Consider the following 13,125-nt stretch of genomic DNA (forward strand, 5'->3'; position numbering starts at 1 on the left):
TTTTTAATAGCGGTAGGTTTGGATATCTCGGCTCTTATTGGTCGAATTTTTTTCCTTTTTTTTTGTGGGGATACCACATAAAAAAAATGCGCCTGGAACTCTATCTCACTGGTGGTGCGGAAAAGAGTTTTAATGTACGACAATTTACAATAAAAACGGGAATTTTCCTCACGAAAAATAGCATTTACTAGACATAGTCAACTTTGGCGCCCTCTATCTCTGGTATTTTTTGAGTCACCGCAAAAGCGGATATACGAAAATTGTAGAGAAGTGAGTCCTCTACAAGTTTTATTTGAACATTTTTTTGATAAAACTAACAGGGGGCAATATAATTGTCAATAAAAATGTTCAACCCCAAATTGACGGCATTTTTTTGGTTGTAACTTTCTTTCCTTGACAGCTATTAAAAAAATTTTCAAACAAAAGTTGTAGCAAATATTTTTTCCTACAAAACTAAAAAAAAGGAAAAAGATTCGACCAATAGGAGTCGAGATATCCAAACTTACCCCTATTTTGAAGATGGCCGCCGACGCACAGGGAAATTTTGTTGGAACTTTGTGAATTCGGGCATCTCCTATGACCTTCTACTCACCCTCAAAAAATTGGCTTGTCTATCCGTTTTGTAGATATTCGGTGTTTTTGATACTATTTTACTGGACTATCGCGTTATCTTGCGATCCGGGTTCGCTCGTTTGTTGACTTCGGCATGTGTTTACTGTTTAGATATCGAGTGTTTTTGTCGCGGATGCCCGACGTTCTTTCGTTTAATCCGTACAAGGAAGTGCCATAATTCTGCCAAAGGAGAGAGGCGCGGAACGCCTCTCGTACGTAGAGCAGCTTTTATTTCTCCATAAAGCCGAGCGAATTCTCGTTCTTGTTACGATCCTTTCGCGAGAGATGATCGCTTCGTTTCGAGATTGCCGCGCAATGGGAGACGACGTATTACTTGTTCGCACGAGAGAGTGGCCTTTTTGCCAGTTTGGCCACGCCGGCCGTGCCGCTTCATCGTGTAACCGCGGCGCGATGGCCATTATCTACGCGGTATTATCTACTACGAGGTTATAACGAGTGTCGAATTATTGCGCACTGATTGCCGCGCGAATGATTACGTCGGATAAGTCTTTGAACACTCTCGAAAGACGTAGATTTATTTAACTTGATGTTGTGCACGTTATAGTCCAGTTATAACTTAACGCAATTGTACGATGGCATTTTATTAGATTAAGCGCATCAAATATGAATTTGATTGCTTGTGCTATATAATGGATATAGGTGAGTGGTAATTTTTCGAGAATAAAAGCTAATAATTTTTTTTCCAATGCGGACACATTATTAAATTATGAAAAGTTTTATAATTTTCCATTTAAATAAATTATTTTTAATGAATCCGTCTCTTTTTCGTCTCATATGAATTACAACGAAAATTCTCGAGAAATTTTCGGGAGAATTGAATTCTTTTCAGACATATATTGTATTATTTTCCTCTTATCTTAGAAAATTGTTATACACTTTATTTCCTTCACCAATTTTTTTAACTAAGAAATTTTTATCAACTTGAAATCACGCATAAATACTCTTAAAACTATTTACATTTATATATATGTACATATCTTTTCCCGCTTAAAGATCAATTTCCAACTATATCATTAAACAATAATGCAAGCAAGTATTTATAAAATAAACTATTTCTCGTTTCAGGCTACAAGGAAGATTTCCAAATGTGGATACTTGTTTGTCGCGCCTGGATGGGACTTTTCAAACCCACTGAACCGGACAAAGGTGAGTTTTTCTTTATCATTTAAGAAAGATTGATATTCTTTATCGGACATCCTATTGAATTACACCATAGAGGCGGCAGAAAAGGATTTTTGCTTACCGGAACGCGCCGCGATCGATTTCATCAATCACTTCCGTTTCGATGCTCAGGGCTACATTATCGGACGATTGCTTTTATCGATTGCGGGAGATCGGGCTGCGAGATGTAGATCGGGCCGCGCAATTTGCTCATTATCGAGAAAGTGAGGATAAAGCCGTTCTTCTCGTATCCTCAACCCGCCGGAAAGACCCGCACGATACGTTTTTCCACGGTCTCGCGATGCGATTCGCGCTCACGGTTCACTTCGCGAAAACGTGACTTCGAGAAACACGTATATAAACGAAATCGTTTCGGCTTTATTTTACATTTATGGCGGCGCGTGCACGCGCGCACGAATGTTGTTCCTTTCTAAACTTTCTCCGACGTGAAACGATCGTTAATACTTTATATGAACACCCCTTTTTCATTTTGACGTCTCGGTCGCGCTGGAGAATCAAAATTTTTCCGAAACGAAGGCTTCCGAAGTCGTTATCGACGTTAGCCGCGGCGATTCGCCAAGAGATGCAGAAACACGGATGCCGGTTTGCCAAGGTGTCGGTCGTATGATTTATGTTCGTTTAATAGGACCGCCTATAAACAGTTTCCTTCGGCTGTTGCAATTTTCTCTGTCAAAGACCGCCGCGACATGTGCGATTTGATTGACGTGTCGAGGATCCGGGGACAGTACCGTTAATTGAAAACGTGATGATGTCGAGAGAGAAGATTGACAATTCTGTAAAAATTATAATAATTCATAAAGTCACTAACGTTGTTATATCGCAAATATACGGTAACCTTTAAAAACAACCGTGAGGTTCTTGTTGTAATTCGTGTAGAAGAGATTGCTTATTAATTAAGAAAAAATGATTGCGCTGCGATATTCTTGAATTATGAAGGAAATGTCAAGCGAGATATAGTTAAATCCTTACTATCAAAGATCAACAAGAATCTTTAGTTGTTGCGAAACTGCGTTTGTTTATCACCGTATTACGACAGTTTCGTGTGTAATTTCTTAGAAAATATTGCATGTAATTATCATTAATAGTATATACGTACGAATTAAATTGTTCCCGGGAAAATGCCAAGGAACGCGCAATTTCTTCGTTTGACGTTTATATCTTTAAAGACTAAGACTATACAATATTCTTGATTATAGCCGAGATTTTTATAGGATCGATAATTATCGACATGTATCGAGAGTGTTCGTATTATCCTGCTTGCAAAGGCGCGAGTAGAAAGCGGTCTTATGGTGACCGTCTCTGGCCTCGATCTTAGTCTCTCGCTTGCTATAATCTTTCATGTGATGTTTCATGACAGGCCGACCGCTCCGATTTTTGCTACGATTTTTCCATTTATCCCTAATCAAGAGCGCTTTCACGGATTATTGCCGCATGTAAAATTCCGATAACGATTCTCTTCGATGAAAGCACTGTTTTATTTGCGCGCGCGTTATAACTTTATTTTTTATTACACAATTACAGAAATGCTTTTTATTTAGCACACATCTGTTAGCTATTGATGTTATCGACATTTGTTTCCCACGATACAAGTCTCGAGACTTTGCAATGTAGTATTTGTATATTCTTAGTTCTTAAAAGACTCTTGAGGGCAGCAATAAACGTTTTCTATTATTTACTGCTACTTCAAACCTCTGCATAAACCGCCCTTGTCATAAAAAGAGGAAGTTATTCGGTGAATGACTTCGCGGAGACTGTCTCGATTACCTGCGACTATCTCTGTTAACTGTCGTCTCCGCGTTCGAAGGTATCATTGGGAAATTACGTGGACCGCGACGCGAATCTGTAAATCTCGATCGTTATGCTGCGGAGAAAGTGAATAATTAGAAACCGCTTTAAGAATGAACTCTTAAAGGTCTTTGGAGCCTCCGAGCAGTGAAGTGCGTATTTCATTAATGCGTGGTCATTGATTCTTTAATTAAGTGGACTTTGCTAATTCGTAAGCAACTCATGGTCCGGGATTTTCTCCCTTTCTGCCTCCTCAATGACATCTCCCGCTATACGTTTAACAATTTATCAACCGTTTCGATATCGTATTGCGATTGGCGTTATTTTATCGTCCAACACTCTGTTACTTAAGAGACTCGGATTCTTGAGAGATTATTTAATATTTTATGGCATTCCTATCCGACTTCTTTCTCATCGATGCATAAACATTTACGTCGGATGGCAAATACGCATATTTGTGATTTTTTTTTTTGCATTGCAACGGTTTAGATCTGTCATTACTTTTATGTTAAAAAGTTACAATTAAAGTCTCGGTTTTTTTTTTTTTTATAACTTTAATATACATATAAATCTGAATATTTTCGGAAACATTAATTTAATAAACTGTATTATTTTTAAATTAATAAGTAAAGAAAACAAAGCAATTATGAATTGTTAAATATATTTTATTTACTCGTTCATATTTAATTAAATATTTAATGGAATTTTTCGTGATATTTAATACAAGTATTCGCAATTTATACGTTTTATTCGATCAATTAGATAAGTCTACATTATTTATCTATTCGTTATCGGTCTGTATCAGTATGTATCATTTTTATCAAACTTATCATGATTGTCACGATGAGAGAATTCCCGGATTTGTTTGCGACTGGAAACTGGACGGTGCAGAGTCGGTCCGTTTGTTTGATATTTCGCACGTTTCAAATTTTACGACGATCGATACAGTCCTAGTACAACTCATCGCGATATAATAAAGCGACGCCTCTATTTTCACTCCGGTAATACCTCGAGGCACATCGAGAGAAGTCGAATGGTAGGAATCTCTCACGGGTCGTGAGATCGAAGAGGATCGATGGATCTCCATTGCAATATTGCGGTTAGAGAAATACTCTCGCGAGCATGCGTAACTATTTGTGCGGCTGGAAATTACATTTGTTCCATTCTCCTCTCGATTTCCCTCTCAAGTTGAAAGTCTTTTCTCGGTTAAAAAAGAAAGGGATATTTAATTTTTATGAAGATGAAGTCTTTATATATACGGTCTGTATATATAATAGTACGATGGGGTATATTTTTATAGATCTCTTAAAGAAGATTTAGCATCTGCTCCTTTTAACCGTTAGCTGTTATCCAACCAAACAAGAGAGTTCAATTTGCCGCATAATATTAATCCTCAGCAGGCGTCATAAATTTTCTTAAGCTTTTGATGTCATATACAGTTTATATAATTACAGTTTATATAATTTTAAAAAGAGATCTTACGAAAATTGGGAAAGATTTATAAGAAAATAATCTTAATTGTACAATCTTACGACTGATTTATATAACTACATTTTTTAAGCAACGTTTTTTATATCGTAATGTTTAAAGAAGTCCGCTGAGAGTTAATATATATGCCTTCGCGCGCGCAATCGATTGCGAATTCTCGATATCGGGATATGGCAAACCATTGCATTTACGTTAAGATGTACATAGTAAAAGCGTGGAGTAAAGAAAAGTGGAAAACAATGAAAATCGTTTGAAACCATCGCTAAAGCAAACGCGGCATTGCAACATGACTTGCGCGACAGTAAAACGCTCCGTTATACATTCACGATGTGTTTGCGCCGTTTTAACGACACCGTAAAACGATAAGGTGCAACAACTCTGGCCATAACGCACGGCCAGTTCTTTTTATTGCGTAATAGTATTGTCGAAAATAAACAATCTCTCTTTCTCTTCGTATTACTTGTAAAAAGGTGAACTCTATCAGTCAACTGTGGTTATAGCTACGCGAAAAGATTGCACAATAACTTCGTCGAAGGAGTGCGAAATAACTCGCGATATGTAAATAATATAAATATGCGGAGGCACGTATGTCGTGTTGCTAAAAATGCACACGGATTAATCCCAGCGGTAACAACCGCGAACACGCGCCGATTGATAACAACCGTATCAGTAATCGGAACGAGAGCGAGAGTTAACACAGTGCCAGTGACGGCTAATTCGCCAATTGCTTAATTAATTGAATCAGTCACGATTATTTTTTTTTTTTATAATTAAGGCGATCCCGATTAATTTATCGATTCGGTGTTAATCGATTAAGCACCGATAGCTTACGTGGCAAAAATGCTTTAATTGCAATGCATCTGTTCTGCACAGTCAGCCGATATTGATGTCATATTTGTGTCGTCACAGCGTTTTACACGTGTTTCGTTAGCTTTTAACGCAAAACAATATGCGTTCGTTACGCAACAATTCGTTTTCGCGACACGGTTTATTATCGTCAAATGCTGTCATTCTTGTGAATAAGAAAGATGCCGCACTTTCCTTCGCACGAACGTATCCTTCCGTTTCCCCTTATACGTTCTATTGTCCCGCTAGGTATTAATGATGTGACGACGCTTTGTTGCGTAATCCATATGTATTTTGTTGCGACACACCTATGACACCTGCTCGTTGTCACATTTGGCGCTAATCTGAAATGTAAACATTCTTATCGCACAGGAAAGGCACGGAGAACTCGTGTCTTCTCGTTCTCGTGTTGAGTGACTTCATTCTCGACAGTTCATTGAAAATAAATTATCGTATCTGTTTTTTTATCGCGCAATTGTAAGAAACGTTTGTATCGTGAACGCCTTAGCGTGTTATCGGCAAATTCACAAGACCCTTCTTGGAGTTAATTCCGATTTTCCGTACTTTTTTTATATAAATATTATTAAATTCTTGATGTGACAATATAACGTTTTATAATTACCGGAAAATGACGCCATTGATATCATAAAAAATATTTTATAATAGATTCCTTGTATGTGTGTGTGACGCGCTTCAAATTAATACGAAATATTGATAATATACTTAATGTTAAGAATGGAGTTAAAACACTTCTCTCTTCTCTTCTTTTTTGAAATATTTATCGAAGAAAAACGCAACTCGAGATTTGTCAAAGCGTTCGTCGCGAAAGTGTTTTACGACATCAGCGAGGCATTACGTATATAAGCGATAAAACGCAATATGACACGCGTCAAAATAACATATCTCGATAAAATACCATTGACAAAAATTCAGCGGAACAAATCGAACTAGTCGAGCATCATTCTTTGCGACAATTTGATAACAACGATTTCGACATATCGCCTCGCGATAATTCAATTAAGAACGATCGAAACTAATTCCAGCACGCCATACGCACATTTCCCTCCTCCTTTAATTATCCAATTAACGTGCTCGCCTCGATTCATCGCGTTCACCGCGAATGAGACTATCGAAAAAATCGAGAGCCAGGGAATTCGCCAGAATTTTTCCCAACGGTGAGCGAGGAACAGAGCGAACGAGATGCAGATGGGACGATGAAATTAGCGCGGCGCAATTCTAATGAATCGCGAAAAAAGATCGAGGTCGGATGCGCGCGCGAAACATTCCCGGGCCGCAGATTTACATTGTACGCACGGCGCGTACTCTGTTTCCTTTCACTGTTTTTCTTTTCGGTCTCGCCGTGAAACTGTAAATGTGTAAGTTGTTGCTCGCATTATTTCCAACATTCCTGACACGTGTACGTTCCGCGGTCTCAAAGATCGGTCGGCGTTAAGGTGCGCCGCGTATCACGTCTCGCACGATGAACGAGCCTCGTAAATCGCGACGTTAATCACGGCCGCACGAAATTGTTTACACGGCGTTTCTAATGGACGTTTAACGACTCTATTTCATGATTACATTTGGCGAATGATTAATTCTTAAGTCTCGGTTTTTTTTTTTTTTTTTAACTTTAATATACATATAAATCTGAATATTTTCGGAAACATTAATTTAATAAACTGTATTATTTTTAAATTAATAAGTAAAGAAAACAAAGCAATTATGAATTGTTAAATATATTTTATTTACTCGTTCATATTTAATTAAATATTTAATGGAATTTTTCGTGATATTTAATACAAGTATTCGCAATTTATACGTTTTATTCGATCAATTAGATAAGTCTACATTATTTATCTATTCGTTATCGGTCTGTATCAGTATGTATCATTTTTATCAAACTTATCATGATTGTCACGATGAGAGAATTCCCGGATTTGTTTGCGACTGGAAACTGGACGGTGCAGAGTCGGTCCGTTTGTTTGATATTTCGCACGTTTCAAATTTTACGACGATCGATACAGTCCTAGTACAACTCATCGCGATATAATAAAGCGACGCCTCTATTTTCACTCCGGTAATACCTCGAGGCACATCGAGAGAAGTCGAATGGTAGGAATCTCTCACGGGTCGTGAGATCGAAGAGGATCGATGGATCTCCATTGCAATATTGCGGTTAGAGAAATACTCTCGCGAGCATGCGTAACTATTTGTGCGGCTGGAAATTACATTTGTTCCATTCTCCTCTCGATTTCCCTCTCAAGTTGAAAGTCTTTTCTCGGTTAAAAAAGAAAGGGATATTTAATTTTTATGAAGATGAAGTCTTTATATATACGGTCTGTATATATAATAGTACGATGGGGTATATTTTTATAGATCTCTTAAAGAAGATTTAGCATCTGCTCCTTTTAACCGTTAGCTGTTATCCAACCAAACAAGAGAGTTCAATTTGCCGCATAATATTAATCCTCAGCAGGCGTCATAAATTTTCTTAAGCTTTTGATGTCATATACAGTTTATATAATTACAGTTTATATAATTTTAAAAAGAGATCTTACGAAAATTGGGAAAGATTTATAAGAAAATAATCTTAATTGTACAATCTTACGACTGATTTATATAACTACATTTTTTAAGCAACGTTTTTTATATCGTAATGTTTAAAGAAGTCCGCTGAGAGTTAATATATATGCCTTCGCGCGCGCAATCGATTGCGAATTCTCGATATCGGGATATGGCAAACCATTGCATTTACGTTAAGATGTACATAGTAAAAGCGTGGAGTAAAGAAAAGTGGAAAACAATGAAAATCGTTTGAAACCATCGCTAAAGCAAACGCGGCATTGCAACATGACTTGCGCGACAGTAAAACGCTCCGTTATACATTCACGATGTGTTTGCGCCGTTTTAACGACACCGTAAAACGATAAGGTGCAACAACTCTGGCCATAACGCACGGCCAGTTCTTTTTATTGCGTAATAGTATTGTCGAAAATAAACAATCTCTCTTTCTCTTCGTATTACTTGTAAAAAGGTGAACTCTATCAGTCAACTGTGGTTATAGCTACGCGAAAAGATTGCACAATAACTTCGTCGAAGGAGTGCGAAATAACTCGCGATATGTAAATAATATAAATATGCGGAGGCACGTATGTCGTGTTGCTAAAAATGCACACGGATTAATCCCAGCGGTAACAACCGCGAACACGCGCCGATTGATAACAACCGTATCAGTAATCGGAACGAGAGCGAGAGTTAACACAGTGCCAGTGACGGCTAATTCGCCAATTGCTTAATTAATTGAATCAGTCACGATTATTTTTTTTTTTTATAATTAAGGCGATCCCGATTAATTTATCGATTCGGTGTTAATCGATTAAGCACCGATAGCTTACGTGGCAAAAATGCTTTAATTGCAATGCATCTGTTCTGCACAGTCAGCCGATATTGATGTCATATTTGTGTCGTCACAGCGTTTTACACGTGTTTCGTTAGCTTTTAACGCAAAACAATATGCGTTCGTTACGCAACAATTCGTTTTCGCGACACGGTTTATTATCGTCAAATGCTGTCATTCTTGTGAATAAGAAAGATGCCGCACTTTCCTTCGCACGAACGTATCCTTCCGTTTCCCCTTATACGTTCTATTGTCCCGCTAGGTATTAATGATGTGACGACGCTTTGTTGCGTAATCCATATGTATTTTGTTGCGACACACCTATGACACCTGCTCGTTGTCACATTTGGCGCTAATCTGAAATGTAAACATTCTTATCGCACAGGAAAGGCACGGAGAACTCGTGTCTTCTCGTTCTCGTGTTGAGTGACTTCATTCTCGACAGTTCATTGAAAATAAATTATCGTATCTGTTTTTTTATCGCGCAATTGTAAGAAACGTTTGTATCGTGAACGCCTTAGCGTGTTATCGGCAAATTCACAAGACCCTTCTTGGAGTTAATTCCGATTTTCCGTACTTTTTTTATATAAATATTATTAAATTCTTGATGTGACAATATAACGTTTTATAATTACCGGAAAATGACGCCATTGATATCATAAAAAATATTTTATAATAGATTCCTTGTATGTGTGTGTGACGCGCTTCAAATTAATACGAAATATTGATAATATACTTAATGTTAAGAATGGAGTTAAAACACTTCTCTCTTCTCTTCTTTTTTGAAATATTTATCGAAGAAAAACGCAACTCGAGATTTGTCAAAGCGTTCGTCGCGAAAGTGTTTTACGACATCAGCGAGGCATTACGTATATAAGCGATAAAACGCAATATGACACGCGTCAAAATAACATATCTCGATAAAATACCATTGACAAAAATTCAGCGGAACAAATCGAACTAGTCGAGCATCATTCTTTGCGACAATTTGATAACAACGATTTCGACATATCGCCTCGCGATAATTCAATTAAGAACGATCGAAACTAATTCCAGCACGCCATACGCACATTTCCCTCCTCCTTTAATTATCCAATTAACGTGCTCGCCTCGATTCATCGCGTTCACCGCGAATGAGACTATCGAAAAAATCGAGAGCCAGGGAATTCGCCAGAATTTTTCCCAACGGTGAGCGAGGAACAGAGCGAACGAGATGCAGATGGGACGATGAAATTAGCGCGGCGCAATTCTAATGAATCGCGAAAAAAGATCGAGGTCGGATGCGCGCGCGAAACATTCCCGGGCCGCAGATTTACATTGTACGCACGGCGCGTACTCTGTTTCCTTTCACTGTTTTTCTTTTCGGTCTCGCCGTGAAACTGTAAATGTGTAAGTTGTTGCTCGCATTATTTCCAACATTCCTGACACGTGTACGTTCCGCGGTCTCAAAGATCGGTCGGCGTTAAGGTGCGCCGCGTATCACGTCTCGCACGATGAACGAGCCTCGTAAATCGCGACGTTAATCACGGCCGCACGAAATTGTTTACACGGCGTTTCTAATGGACGTTTAACGACTCTATTTCATGATTACATTTGGCGAATGATTAATTCTTCACCGTGAGTGAAAGCGAAAAATTTAGCATTTGCATTTGATATAAATAAAGATACACGAAATATTGAACAAAGACATTTTTTTCTTCTTAGAGACTATTGATAGAAATCGCAAGTTTCAGTTGCATTATCTGTAATTTTGTATCGATGTTCTTTTATTTTTTTCCGCTTGAAGTTTATTTTATTTGCTTTGAGAGAGGAAAATGTGTGTGAATAACGGTTGATGAATAATTTACGACTTTAATTAATAGATTGTTAAGGTTTTATCAGAGCGATACAGTTTTATTATTCACTTACGACAGAGAGAGTAGCAATTTATTTTCGATGCGCGCTTCCGCGCGATAAAACAATTTAATCGGACGCATTCGCGTTTCTATGCACAGCCTTAATGAGCATGTTCCTGCTTGCAATGATGCAGTCGTCGCGTCGTCGGTCGACCTCCACACGCGAATAGTACACGGCTTAAGCTTGCCGCTGCAAAATGCATTAGCTTACAGCTGGCTCACGTACGTTCATATAAAACATCGCATTATTCGCGAGTTATGCCCCGTATGCACGTTGATGCACTTCTCTTTTTTCGCTCTTCCCCCTCTTTGTGCAGCCTCTCAAAGTCCTCGGGCAGCCCTTAGCGCACACATATGCGCGTCGTCGCCCTTTGCGTTTCTTCCTTTTTCTTTTTTTTTTTCCGCCAGGTTAGTAACGCGCGACGAATGTAAATGTATCTTCGATCCATCCAAATCCGATGAAATATATTAGACACACGATCCTTCTAAATAAAAAATAGTCGCCGCGCGCGCAAAATTGGCGGCAAAAGACGTTGGCGATCGGAGACTGTAATAAACATCTCTTAGGAATCCGATGATATATATTAAGCCGAAAAATATTTTTGCCTTTGTGAATCCCGCTTACCATCTGCGCGGAGTTGCAAAAGTCCGCGCAAATCACTGTCGTTTCATCGCGCGGTGCTTTGCAACGTTTATGAGCGGCGTATATCAGCGGTTTTCAACGCATTGCGTTTGCAACTCGAAATTGTTACTTATAGAAGGATTAGTTGTAGTACTTACAGTGTTAGCACCAGTCTCGAGAAGTTTTTTTTTTTTTTTTTTTCTTTATTCGCACTGCAACCAGATGATTTTGAATGGGACGGAGAATCTCGGTAACTAGAATTTAGTAAAATGCGATGCTGCAATTGTGATTTTTGATTACAATTGACAAGGAAGTGAGTATAGTGATTGCGCGAAATCGGCACGTGAATCTTCCACGTACAAAGTATTCTTTCGTCGAGTTAAAATTTATGAAACGTTTATGAAATTGAAGATCATACGCGACAAACTCGCATTCACCTCGCTTTCCATTATCGAAAGGCGCAAAAAATTTCGCATTTATACACCACATTTGTCTTTCTAAATGTCTTAGCCCGCAAATTTTTCAAACATGATTTATAATTAAAATAAATATATGAATTGATATATTTATAATGTATATTAATTAATACAAAACACAAGATAATTACAATAAGCATATTTATACGAAATACATATTATTAAATAGTGTCTAAAAGTTAATATTGCTGTATTATTAAATATTATAAATTGTAATATTATAATATTATTAATATTGTAATTAGCAATCTCTCGCTTGATAATAACTAGTTAATTATTAGTAAATAATTACCAGTAAATAACTTTATGATAATCATAATATTCATAAAGTTATTTATACTTTTACTTTTTAAGAAAAAACAAATTACATGTGATAATAATATTACAAAAATAATTACGTAAGAAATTAAAAATAAGTCACCATATTGTTATCACTTATTTTTTTATTTATTAGGAATATACATATTATTTTTAATTTATTAAAGTTACATAAATTTGCCGCTTTCAAAATTTACAAATGAAAAAGGATCTAAATAAAGTAAGTTACGTTTAATTAATTAAATAATTTATTAACTATTTTGTTTATAATTAAACAGACATATAGTTTCTAATTAATATTATAATATAAGTAATTAATTTTGAGTAGAATGACACTAACAAAATTTTTATTTAAAGAAAGTGTTGAATAATAGCACATATATTATAATTGCATATACATATGTTATAATCTATTATTATTTATTAATTTGTTAAAATCAGTTTTTGCTATAGTATATGTAATATCTACACATAATAAACCAA

At 37.0% G+C, this 13,125-nt stretch overlaps 1 protein-coding gene across 1 annotated transcript in view; it reads left to right on the forward strand.

Annotated features, from left to right (window-relative positions):
* LOC115234526 (protein outspread) overlaps nt 1–13,125 on the forward strand; it is a 223,743-nt gene that overhangs the window by 56,983 nt on the left and 153,635 nt on the right. Inside the window, exon 2 of the mRNA XM_029805684.1 lies at nt 1,699–1,779. Within this exon, the coding sequence (XP_029661544.1) occupies nt 1,699–1,779 (81 nt within the window). The remainder of the gene's footprint in view (nt 1–1,698; nt 1,780–13,125) is intronic.

Source organism: Formica exsecta, unplaced genomic scaffold, assembly GCF_003651465.1.
Source record: "Formica exsecta isolate Colony F162 unplaced genomic scaffold, ASM365146v1 scaffold2, whole genome shotgun sequence".
NCBI lineage: Eukaryota > Metazoa > Arthropoda > Insecta > Hymenoptera > Formicidae > Formica > Formica exsecta.